Source organism: Mixophyes fleayi, chromosome 7, assembly GCF_038048845.1.
Source record: "Mixophyes fleayi isolate aMixFle1 chromosome 7, aMixFle1.hap1, whole genome shotgun sequence".
Lineage (NCBI taxonomy): Eukaryota > Metazoa > Chordata > Amphibia > Anura > Limnodynastidae > Mixophyes > Mixophyes fleayi.
The window spans coordinates 108,062,471-108,075,049 of NC_134408.1; the positions used below are offsets into that span (position 1 = coordinate 108,062,471).

At 39.6% G+C, this 12,579-nt stretch overlaps 2 protein-coding genes across 2 annotated transcripts in view; one reads left to right on the forward strand and one right to left on the reverse strand.

Moving 5' to 3' along the window:
- Positions 1 to 12,579, reverse strand: part of MYL1 (myosin light chain 1) — a 427,496-nt gene that overhangs the window by 354,717 nt on the left and 60,200 nt on the right. The gene's annotated exons all lie outside the window — the stretch shown is intronic.
- Positions 1 to 12,579, forward strand: part of CPS1 (carbamoyl-phosphate synthase 1) — a 75,133-nt gene that overhangs the window by 29,342 nt on the left and 33,212 nt on the right. Inside the window, exons 10-21 of the mRNA XM_075180283.1 lie at positions 806 to 947; positions 1,031 to 1,108; positions 1,254 to 1,352; positions 1,815 to 1,910; positions 2,735 to 2,924; positions 3,159 to 3,316; positions 3,841 to 3,969; positions 4,528 to 4,672; positions 4,946 to 5,156; positions 5,249 to 5,447; positions 5,717 to 5,893; positions 6,117 to 6,235. Coding sequence (XP_075036384.1) covers positions 806 to 947; positions 1,031 to 1,108; positions 1,254 to 1,352; positions 1,815 to 1,910; positions 2,735 to 2,924; positions 3,159 to 3,316; positions 3,841 to 3,969; positions 4,528 to 4,672; positions 4,946 to 5,156; positions 5,249 to 5,447; positions 5,717 to 5,893; positions 6,117 to 6,235 — 1,743 coding nt within the window. The remainder of the gene's footprint in view (positions 1 to 805; positions 948 to 1,030; positions 1,109 to 1,253; positions 1,353 to 1,814; positions 1,911 to 2,734; positions 2,925 to 3,158; positions 3,317 to 3,840; positions 3,970 to 4,527; positions 4,673 to 4,945; positions 5,157 to 5,248; positions 5,448 to 5,716; positions 5,894 to 6,116; positions 6,236 to 12,579) is intronic.

Sequence of the window (12,579 nt, forward strand, 5' to 3'; positions counted from 1 at the left end):
CCAATAATCTCTGGGTACTAGGGTATGGTGCATGGGGTACAGGTACATCATTATACCAGTGTGTATGGGGGACAGCTACATCACTATACCAGTGTGTATGGGGTACAGCTACATCATTATACCAGTGTATATGGGGTACAGGTACATCATTATACCAGTGTATATTGGGGTACAGCTACATCATTATACCAGTGTGTATGGGGGACAGCTACATCATTATACCAGTGTGTATTGGGTACAGCTACATCATAATGCCAGTGTGTATGGGGTACAGCTACATCATTATACCAGTGTATATGGGGTACAGCTACATCATTATACCCGTGTGTATGGGGTACAGCTACATCATTATGCCATTGTGTATGGGGTACAGTTACATCATTATACCAGTGTATATGGGGTACAGGTGCATCATTATACCAGTGTATATTGGGGTACAGCTACATCATTATACCAGTGTATATGGGGTACAGGTACATCATTATACCAGTGTGTATGGGGTACAGCTACATCATTATACCAGTGTGTATGGGATACAGCTACATCATTATGCCAGTGTGTATGGGGTACAGCTACGTTATTATACCAGTGTGTATGGTGAAAAGCTACATCATTATAGTAGTCGGATAAATGAGAGTATGGCTGTGAAATCCTAGTAAAAGTGAAAAACCTCCTTAATGTGGTATTTGAAGAACTTTGTGAACAGGCTCTGTTCAATAGGTTGATTTACATTTGTATAGGCAGTACTGTGTTAGCATGTTATGGGTTCTAGCCAGGCTATCACACCTTGTGCTCTTCTCTACAGAGGACAGAACCAGCCTGTTATGAACACAATGAATGGACAGGCCTTCATCACTGCTCAGAACCATGCTTATGGAGTGGACAGCAAATCACTGCCTGCAGGTTGGAAACCGCTTTTTGTAAACATCAATGATCAGAGCAATGAGGTGAGGATGGTTCTTAACCCTATAACTTGTATCTGCAAGAAAATGTATGAATACCTTCATCTACAGTGTCTTCCTTTACATAGGGCATCATGCATGAGACCAAACCAATCTTCACTGCCCAGTTTCGCCCTGAGGCCAACCCTGGACCTACTGACACAGAGGTAGAGTGCAGCAGTATACACGGAAGTCATTTATAAAGACACTACTTTTGTTAAATTTACTGTTTGCATAACGAATGCTATACTGACACTACATACTTGCACTTTTTGATGATATACTGAAATATTTTTATTGTTTTGATTGTAGTTTCTGTTTGATGTCTTCATGTCAATGATAAAGAAGGGTAAAGGCACCACTTTGGCATCTGTAATGCCCAAACCAGCGCTAGAGTCTAAAAGAATTGATGTAAGAAAAATCCAAGAACGCCTTTAAATGTTCTCTGCCAAAAATGGCCAGCATTATTGTCATGTCATTTTTGTAATCATTGCATGTCTGAATTATCTTCACTTTTAATTTCTTGACTTTAAAGTTTTATAAATTGTGACTTGTTTAGTAGAAATTATACGGTGGCTTAGTGTTTAGCACTTCTGCCTCACAGCACTGGGGTCATGAGTTGGATTCCTGACCACGGCCTTATCTGTGTGGAGTTTGTATGTTCTCCTTGTGTTTGCGTGGGTTTCTTCTGGGTGCTTCGGTTTCCTCCCACACTCCAAAAACATACTAGTAGGTTAATCGGCTGCTATCTCAATTACTTCTTAATTAATTACTTCTCATCCATCCTAAATCGAAACCTTTTTGATTATCTCCAGTGTATCACCATAAAGGTCTTTATGTCCTACACTTCATTGTAAATCTCCTAATTTGCAGGTGTCTAAAGTCCTTATCCTTGGCTCTGGAGGTCTTTCCATTGGACAAGCAGGAGAGTTTGATTATTCTGGATCTCAAGCGGTCAAAGCCATGAAAGTAAGTGAAAGGTTTTACCTCTGACTGTGTACAGTAGCAATTTTTTTTTTTTCATGAGTTTTAGTAGGCAAAATATATGTTGTTATCAAATTCTATGACCTGGGGGTAAATGTATCAAGCTGAGAGTTTTCCGGCGGGTTTGAAAAACCAATCAGATTCTAGCTATCATTTATTTAGTACATTCTACAAAATGATAGCTAGAATCTGATTGGTTGCTATAGGCAACATCTCCACTTTTCAAACCCGTCGGAAAACTCTCAGCTTGATACATTTTACCCCTGGTGTTGATTTTACTAATATCACATTTAACTAGTGCTACTAGTATTTTAGGGCGCAAAGTATGGTAACACATAGGAAGTGTTCTCTCTGGTTCCACTCCTCTGTGTTACTCTTTCCATACTGAGAGCGCTACTTATTGAATTCTTTCTCCGGTTAACATTACGATGAAAGGAAATCCCCCCTCCCCCCATGTTACTATCAGACTATACTTAAGAATAAATAAATAAGAACAATCGAACAATCTCTTTCCTGGCAACATGTCCTCTTCAAGTAAAGCATAAATATATAAGGAATATTATATTAAGATCTGGACAGAGGACCTAGAGATGGAAATCCTCAACTTTACTAGATGTTTTATTTATATTCAATCCAGTAACAATGTAGGTACACATTATATAGACTGACTGTTACTAGGTATGGCTTAAAGTCTGTAGTAATTAAATGGGACACGTTTATACTACCTAGTTGCTCTACTAAGTTTTAAGATATACTAAGTTACTTGTTTAAGTAAGATATGGAATTGTCCTGTCACCTTTGATCTACAGGAAGAGAACGTGAAAACAGTCCTCATGAACCCCAACATCGCCTCTGTCCAGACCAATGAGGTGGGCATCAAGCAGGCTGATACTGTCTACTTCCTACCTATCACACCACAGTTTGTAACCGAGGTCATTAAGACAGAACGACCAGATGGAATCATACTGGGGATGGGTGGGCAGACTGCCCTGAATTGCGGTGAGTAAAACTGTGTCCTCTTTGACTGCCAAACAAACTACTGAAAGACAAGATTTGTAGGTGATAATGTAGCCTGGTACATTTCATATCAGAAGTTTTTCAGACAAGTCTTATATAGTATATAAACTATTCTAGTAGTAAATTCAATTGATCTATACAAAATAAAATTATGTCTATTGACGTGTGGTAACCAGAGGTTCAATACTTGGTCATAGTGTCTTATTCCCATTACAGGTGTGGAGCTCTTCAAGCGGGGAGTGCTTAAGGAATATGGAGTCCGAGTTTTGGGAACCTCAGTGGAATCCATCATGTTCACAGAAGACAGGCAGCTATTTTCTGACAAACTAAATGAGATTAATGAACCCATTGCTCACAGCTACGCCGTGGAATCGGTAAGACTGCTTCTTGACTTGAAGATCAAAATATTACATGAACTTAACTGAAATAAAAAACTACGTAATCAAAGCAGAGCCGATTTGGTACTTAGGTACCCAAAGTAGGAGTAGTAAGGTGACATCACAGGTACAAACCAAAATAATCAGGCAAATAGCTCAGTGCTTCCTCTGATGGGCAACCAATTAGGAACAGCTGAAGTTCATTGGGTATTTATTCTCAAGATCACTGTTGTTCTATGGGAAAACATTTGAACTTTGCATATAATACTTACTGTGCGAAAGACTACAGATTAATGAAAAAGCCTATTGAGTAAACCAGAAGAAAGACACTAAGGGCTAGATTTACTAAACTGCGGGTATGAAAAAGTGGAGATGTTGCCTATAGCAACCAATCAGATTCTAGCTGTCATATATTTAGTACATTCTGCAAAATGACAGCTGTGTTTTCTCATTATTTTACATGCTGTATATGTGAACTTAACAATGTCATATTAATAATATAAAATAATCTGTACTTGTAGGTGAAAGATGCTCTGGATGCAGCTGACAAAATTGCCTATCCTGTTATGATTCGTTCTGCTTATGCTCTGGGTGGCCTGGGATCAGGTCTTTGTCCTGATAAGGAAACCCTCACAGACTTGGCAACAAAGGTAAAAATAGTGGACTCATCATGGCAGGGAAGATTAGTCAGCAAGTTCCATTCACATCCCTCAAAGTTACTGGACTGTACTAACTGGTACTGACTACAGATGCTCAAACACAAAGTAGAGTGGGTTGAAAAGAAAAATATTATAATAGGATAAAATAAGTTACAGTCCCCCAAAAAGTAAATGTGAAAAGTTTAAGACACAAATTTAGAAAGATTAAAGTTTAGATAGAAAGGGGTGGCCTAGTAAATATGGTATGATTTGGGATGTGTGGATACATAGGCCACACACTGTCAGCAGGATATAACATTACTAAGAAAGTCTAATTAATAAAATTAGTAAAATGTACGGTACAAAATAATACAGAAACATTGTTACATATTGTGATCTCTAAGAATTGCAAGTCATCCGAAACATTTTCTTAGAATTGTTGTTGAATTGAAACTGCTGTATGTGATATATGCTCCTGCAGATGTCTGAAGCAAATATGTATACACAGCTAGTCAAAAAAATAGTAGAACCTTGTCATTCTTACAATTATCTGTTTTGTTTACTTTCTAGGCTTTGGCAATGACCAACCAGATTTTGGTGGAGCGATCAGTTGTGGGTTGGAAGGAGATTGAGTATGAGGTGGTTAGAGATGCAGCAGATAACTGTGTCACTGTGTGCAACATGGAAAACGTGGATGCCATGGGGGTCCACACAGGTAAACAAGAGTAGGGACTTTACACTGAAATTATATATGCTGTACATGGCTATATGAGGGATGTTGTCTAACTAGCATTTTAGCACTAGTCTTTATCAATAGTGCACAACCTTGTTAAATTAAATTTCCAATATATTAAATATATGGCATTTATTGCTAAGTAACAATTAATATTTTAGACTAACAGCCACCAAGTCTATATGAATAGTGTTCTTGATCATGTGTGTTTTAGGTAGACACTGATTTAAGACTTTTATTTCTTTATATGAACAGGGGACTCAATTGTTGTAGCTCCTTGTCAGACACTATCGAATGAAGAATGCCAGATGTTGAGGGCCGTTTCTATTAAGGTTGTGCGACACTTGGGAATTGTTGGTGAATGCAATATACAGTTTGCTCTGCATCCAACCTCTCTGGAGTATGTTATCATTGAAGTCAATGCCAGACTCTCCCGTAGCTCTGCTTTAGCGTCTAAAGCCACCGGGTAAGATAAAAATTTAGAGTAGCATAAAGATAGTTATTACAGAAATCTTGTCTGGTACAGTAAAAAATACTGTTGAAATATACCCTTTATAGATACCCACTGGCCTTCATTGCTGCCAAAATTGCCTTGGGTATACCCCTGCCAGAGATCAGGAATGTTGTGTCTGGAAAGACAACAGCCTGCTTCGAGCCCAGTCTGGACTACATGGTGACCAAGATACCTCGTTGGGATTTAGATCGTTTCCATGGTGCCTCTGGCTTGATTGGCAGCTCCATGAAGAGTGTTGGAGAGGTGAGTATCATAATCTCTGGATGCCAATGTGTGTATGTCGACCATCATTATAACATCCACAATCCCATTAGAATATGGATTTTCTATTAGTTCTACGCATAATGTTATTTTAATCATCCTGATCACAATGTGGTACTATTTTATGGGATATGATTGGAGGTGAAGTATTTCCCTAACGCAGAAGATTTTTATATAGTTTTGATGACATGATTCAACTGTTCAAATATCCATTTTTTGTATGTTACACACTTCTTGTTGCCCCTTTGTAGGTCATGGCCATTGGTCGTACATTTCAAGAAACTTTCCAGAAGGCCTTAAGAATGTGTCATCCCTCAGTAGATGGCTTCACCTCAAACCTTCCTATGAACAAAGCATGGACAGCAGATGTCAACCTAAGAAAAGAGATGGCTGAGCCCACCAGCACCCGCGTATACAGCATGGCCAAGGTGATCAGAGAGATTTAGTGGAGGAAACTTTAATAGCTAAAGAGAAGGAAAGGAATCATGAAATATTGTGTGAAAGAACTGTAATCCATGAGAATATTGAGGGTTGGAAATAAAAAAAAATCTAGGGAACTCTAGCACTAATATACAAATAATAAAAGTTCCAGGATGCAGAAATGTGTATTGTTGTAGAAACTTATATGCCATATGTTATGATTTATATTAGGCACTGGAGACAGGAATTTCCATTGATGAAATTCACAAACTCACAGCTATTGATAAGTGGTTTCTGTACAAGATGCAAGACATCCTTAACATGGACAAGACCCTGAAAGGAAGCAAGAGGTAAGAGCAAGTCATCATTTTATACAGTATGTGATATGAAAGAGGAGTTATATTTTAAATGATTAAGCCAATATCCTTCTTTATGGTTGTTGTATTATACTTTTGTTCTTCCATATAGAACATTTAGTTGTGCTAAAATCATGCTGACTATTGAATATGACTGCAATATTTAGCCTTCTTAGTACTCTCATATCCCAAGAGGACCTTGTTGGTGAGGGTGAATAAATATTATTCTGTAGGATATTGGGAACCAGTGTAGGGACTTGCACAGTGGTGAGGTAAATGTGGAATACTGAGAGAGGAAGAACACACATCACTCAGGATGGTTTGAAGTAGGGACAGATGGGTGAAGGGGATGCCAGACAGGAGGGGGCTTGTAGTAGTCAAGGTGGAATATGATTAGAGAGTGGATAAGAGTTGCATTTTGGGTAAGAAAAGCCTGTAGTCTAGCAATATTTTAAAAGTGTAAGCAACAGGACTGCAAGAGGGACAGAGTTTAAGAAGTAAAGCAGAAGACAAAGTCTAGGGTGACACCAAGGCTCTGGATATGGAAGACTGTAAAATGTTAGTGCTAGTGGTGAAGGAGATTTGAGGGGAGGTAAAATAGCTAAAATGTTTAACATTTGATGTGAAATTCACTTTAAAACTACCTAGTAAACCATCATCATTTATTTATATAGCACCACTAATTCCATAGTGCTGTACAGAGAACTCACATCAGTCCCTGCCCCATTGGGGCTTACAGTCTAAATTCCTTAGCACACACACACACACACACACAAAGACAGACACGGGTCAATTTTGTTAGCAGCCAATTAACCTACCAGTATGTTTTTGGAGTGTGGGAGGAAACCGGAGCACCCGGAGGAAACCCATACAAACACGGGAAGAACATACAAACTCCTCACAGATAAGGCCACAGTCAGGAATTGAACTCTTGACCCCAGTGCTGTAAGGCAGAAATGCTAACCACTAAGCCACCATACTGCCCAAGTAAATCTATTTATATTGATCATACTTCACTTCTAGCTCAATCTAGTCAAAGCCAGTTTAGGCCATTTAAGAAACAGCAATTTAAATTTCAAATTATGCATGTTCATGCTTCATGCTGCTGGCAGCTGATGGAGAAGAGAATAGTGTGTCACAACAAGTGGTGCTAGAGTGTGTTAAATAACAAGGCAACAAGATCAATAAGGCAAGAAGATCACAATGCCTTTATAAAGGCTTTTTCATTTGATAATACTGAGAGTCCATTCCTGAAGAAGCAGATGTAGGAACAGGTGGCAGGGACTTTAGAATTGTGGGAAGTGAACAAAACTTCCTCCTCTGATTTACTGAGCACAAATAATTTACTTAACCTCATCAGTACTTGTCAGGTTGGAAGATTAATATTGGGCAGGCAGCTAAAACGTGATAAGCAGGCAGCAAAACAATCCAGTTGCCTAAGCTGTTGGATGCAAATTATCACAGGGATAATTTTCATATATTTTGTTACATCAACATGAAAAGCTTTCCGGTTTTGTAGCACAGACAATGACAAGTGAGGCTTTTAGGACAAACGCACTTAAAGGGCGACAGGGTTTGTAACAAGCTGAGTAATTACCTGGTGTAGTTTATCATGGGGTGGGTTCCAGCCAATGGTTGCTCACCTGGGAGGGACCTTGATAGAATATAGCAGGCTGCACTTCCTGCTTGTGTTCACTTGCAGCACGAGATCCCACCCTCCCATCCCTCAATTTTAGTGGGGTTTTTTAAAGTGGGGTAGGAAGGCACTGCGTTCAGCGGCTGATTAATGGGCGCACGGGTAGTTGGTCGTAGGTCACTGCCCCCTTTGAAGCATCAGTAACTCCTTTTGGTCCTTCGGTGAGGAGGGTCCCTGTTCGGCTCGGTGAGGGAGGGCAGTGTGAGTTGTAAGGGGCAGTCACTCTGACGTCAACTCAGCGCTAAGTATGTAGGGATTTGTTCCCCGTGATTTGAGGACTCACGGCGGTTTGCGCCAGTCCACTAAGTGATCTTGTGTTATCAGCTCGTGAGCTGTTACGCAGTGCTCTTTCTCCGCCACCATAGGTTTTAGTTAATATAGAATCCTTACAATAAAATTCCTGCCATTTTTTAATAACTTATCCAGGTCTACGCGTCTTTATTTGCATGCAATGTTTAAAGTTTAAGGTTGATGTGAAGTTTGTGGGAACATACACAGTGAGCCCTTTAAAATAATGTCTGCTTTCCAGAGCCTAAGTATGAAAAGTATATTAAATAGCGCTTAGTCTTGCACGATAAAATGATGCATTTTAAGATTGTGTTTACAGTTTTGCTTCAAGCTTTGGAACTGTTATTTCTAATGTTTATGTATGAAATGTTCAGCTTATTTATTTGTATGTTACAATATAATAACTGTGGCAGAAGGGTAACAGAAATGAGCAATAGGCACAAATGGTATAACTGTGCTGCACATTTCATAAATAGTTTAATCTGGCACAATCAGTGAAGTTTCTGCAACGGGAAAATAGCGCTCCCTTTGACAGCCAAAATTCTACTTATAATGTTAAAACTATCCCTCCCAGTTCAAAGAAAGTACCTGCTCCTCATATCAATGTTTGGGTAGCAGTAAAGTCCCCAGCTGTTTTCTTCAGTCCTTACTGCAGTACTGGTGGAATACAAGCAAAAAATAAATACATACACTGTTAATCATAATTACCAACTTATGGCAGTTGGCGTCCGGGAGCTGCTGTGGAGGTGGGGCTCAGAAAATCGCGTCATTTTGATCCCGCCCTTGTGACGTAATGATGCAAAGCGTCATTTTACAGCGGGGTTGGACCAAGTGCCGTGATTTTCAGGGAATCGCGGCTTTTTGGATTTAAATCTGCCCACTTCACTGGGAAGTGGGCAGATGCGGGAGGCTGCCATACTTTCCCGGGAGTCCGGGAGACTAACCCGAAATCCGGGAGTCTCCCGGACATTCCGAGAGAGTTGAAGTATGTTGTTAATTATATAAAACACTCCCAAACTCTCATTTACCACTTTATTAAATATAAAATAAAATCTTTGTTCTTGATCAGATGTAGTCCAATTGGAAATTTGTGCTCTTCTTTCTATGATTTTGATTGTTCGTTTTTCTAATGGGTCAGAGAGGCCCTGGAAATAAAGGGTAGTCCTGGGGTGTCCATTCCTTCACCATTAAGCACAGTTAAGCTGTTTGAAGTGTGATCACTGCTACCAATGAATTTAGAAAGGGTCTGGCAGGATGGCACCCACCAGGCATAACAACTGGCTGAAAACTAAAACCGCATCTGATGTGTTGCAGTTTGCATACCTTGGCCTGGTCCTTTAGTGGGGGCCTGATCATTTTTTTCTGGCACCTGCATCTAAAGAGTAATAGCCCAATGCTCAGTAGGACTGGGTCCATCTTGATACTGCTGGCAGGTAGGTACCAGGGTAATACTCTCAAAATAAAGTGCATAATCTCAAGGTTTTACCCTGATAACCCACCGGCCAGGGGTACTAGGAGGGGCACAGTGCTTCTCAGTATTGGGCCAATACTCTCTAGGTAGGGGGCACGATAAATTTATATATAACTTATCGCTCCCCGCCCCCAGAGGACTGATCCCTTTACTGAGCAGGCTGGGTTTGTAAAAAATAGAAAGGAGGATATGTTTGTTTGTTTTTTTACAGTCTTTATTTACTACATTTTTACAGTTCTAATAGACAAGATAGCTCTAGCTGCAGTTGAGGGGGCATTATTGCACTATTGCACTTGACAGTTGTGAGTATAGTGTGCGTGCGCTGCAGACATGTGTTCATCCATCGAGTGAGCATACAAACGAAGTTATACTTACCAGTATGTAGCCGTGGAGCGCTGGTTGTAGCAGATTCTCATGATCTTGTTGTACATAAGCTGTAATCTATAGGTATTTGATTTGGAGATGCGTTCTTGGTCCATAGAAGGTTGATGATTGGGCTGAGTGGAATTAGGTGGCACTTGGCATGGAGAAGTAATGGATGCAATAAGTAGTAACGTGAGTAATGTTGTGATCACTAATAAGGTTAAAAGTAGAAAGATATTGGGTTAGGTGAGTGGAGTGAGAAGAATTCAGTAAAAAGCTGTGTGTATAGGTGGAGGCGGGTAAGGCAATAGGGATTGGTAGCTGGAGTGAAGAGGTAAGGTAGGGATGTGTAAGAAGGAGGGAGGGAAGGTAGTGAAGAGAGGTGTTGAGGATACCAGAAGGTAGGTAGGGGGCAGTGGATGGAGTGGAGAGGGGGATATGTGCAGTAGGATGAGTTAGTAAAGGAGGAAATATGTAGACAGTTGTGTAAAGTAGATAGGATGGGATATTATAAGGTAGAGCTTTTACAAAAGAATTAGATATGACAGATGTGGAGCAGTGGGCTAGGGTAAAGTAGGGGTATTATCAGTAGTTAGCAGAATAAGTAAAATAATCAATAATTAATAAACAATAATTCATAGATTTAATGCAAGGTTGGAGTCGCTTCTATTGGATGAAATATAACTAAGATGGTATATAGACAGCAGTAACAGAAAGTCAATAACAAGTGCAAAGTGAGATAGATATGAAATAAATCAAACTGCTTGAAGTGTAAGATTTGTTTGTACCAAATGTGATTGGTCATGGTGAAACGTGACGTGGTTATTGCAGCATATTTTACTACAATTGGTTGCACCAGCACTTTTAATCTTATTAGTGCCTCAATCCATTACTCATCTTACTACTTCTTGCAACCTCTCCATACCAGTAACTGCCTACTTCTTCACAGCCCAGTCATAAACCTTCTACAGACCACAAACTCTATAAAATACAGACCATAGCTCCTACACAACAACACCCCAACAATATACTACAAGCAGCACTCGCATACAGACATATAAGTAAGCTCAAGCAGCATGCAATTTGAGCTATCTCGCCTGTCTGAACCACATCTATTTAACAAAAAAAAGTAGCAATTTACCATATGGTTTGGCAATCCACCAATTAATACATGGAACGGTTTGTGTATCTCCATGTAACAAAATCTGGATTGCGGTTTAAAATAATGCGGTTTGATGTGAGTTTCAAAACAGCACATCAAAGAGCCTGAACACCTGTGATTTGCTCAAACCACAGACTAGCAAACATTTCCCTAAGGGGTATATGTATGAAGACTGCGGGTTTGAAAAAGTGGAGATGTTGTCTATAGCAACCAATCAGAATCTAGCTGTCATTTTGTAGAATGTACTAAATAAATGACAGCTAAACTATGATCGGTTGCTATAGGCAGCATCTCCACTTTTTCAACCCCACAGTTTAGTAAATATACCCCTAAGTCTAATTTGGGGACATGAATTAGAACAAAAACATACGTGTACACACGGAGACTACATACATGAGCACCACACATTTCTGGAAGGTCAAGTTTTAATGAGAGTAAAGTAATTAATGGACCTATCTGCTAAACATTGCTTCTTGTAGGGCTCAGTTTTGCAATACTGGGAATCTTTCATGTGTGTTTGTTTGGAGTTGTAACCACAAGTAGAATATTATAATTATGTCTTACTAAATGGAACAGCCTAAATATTAATCATGCCAGGTAAGCAACCTGTGTTTTGGATATACAGCAACAAGCTGAAAAGTCAAGCTCCACTGTTCCCTCCTAGCTATCAGTACATTAAAGTGTAACAAACTGAACCTCTTAGGAAAAATCCATAGTGAAGGATTGCATTGAACAGATTATTCAGGGTGGACATTTTATCAAATTAAACTGTATGGTTTCATGTATGATCTTGTTTGGGTCCTGGCTTTTTATCCATTAAGGTGCATTTCTCTATGGTCTTGACACCTTTTCATTGTCATTCTTCAGTTGTGAAGTGGACAATCTTTAGCCAATCAAACCACTGGAATACTCACAGTGCGCAGAGTATTTTGGGCATACCGGTCTCCCATCTCCTGCCATGGCCTTGTGATGACATGGCGCAATCGCATCATTTTGTCACAGCGACAAAATAATTAGATTTGCGACATCCCACCCCCCTCTGCTCTTGTAACTCCCCCTCCCCTACAAGATCTCCCAGAGGGGATATACCTAAATTTGGCAAGTATGGTTTTGGGACATTTTATTATGTAAAGAAAGTCTCAAAAAGCAATACAACAGCTTGTACAATGTTCCCCTTTATATCCTTCCAGTTTTTTTTTATTTCTACCTTCATTTAAGTTGATGATAATTTCTTCATAAACCTGAGTCTTTTAGAGTCTATATAAAAAGCAAATAGATAGGAGAGATAGCAATAAATCTGTTTACACGGGTCTGCTGATCCGCCCTTCTTCCTCTTCCTATGATAAGAAGTTCCAGGT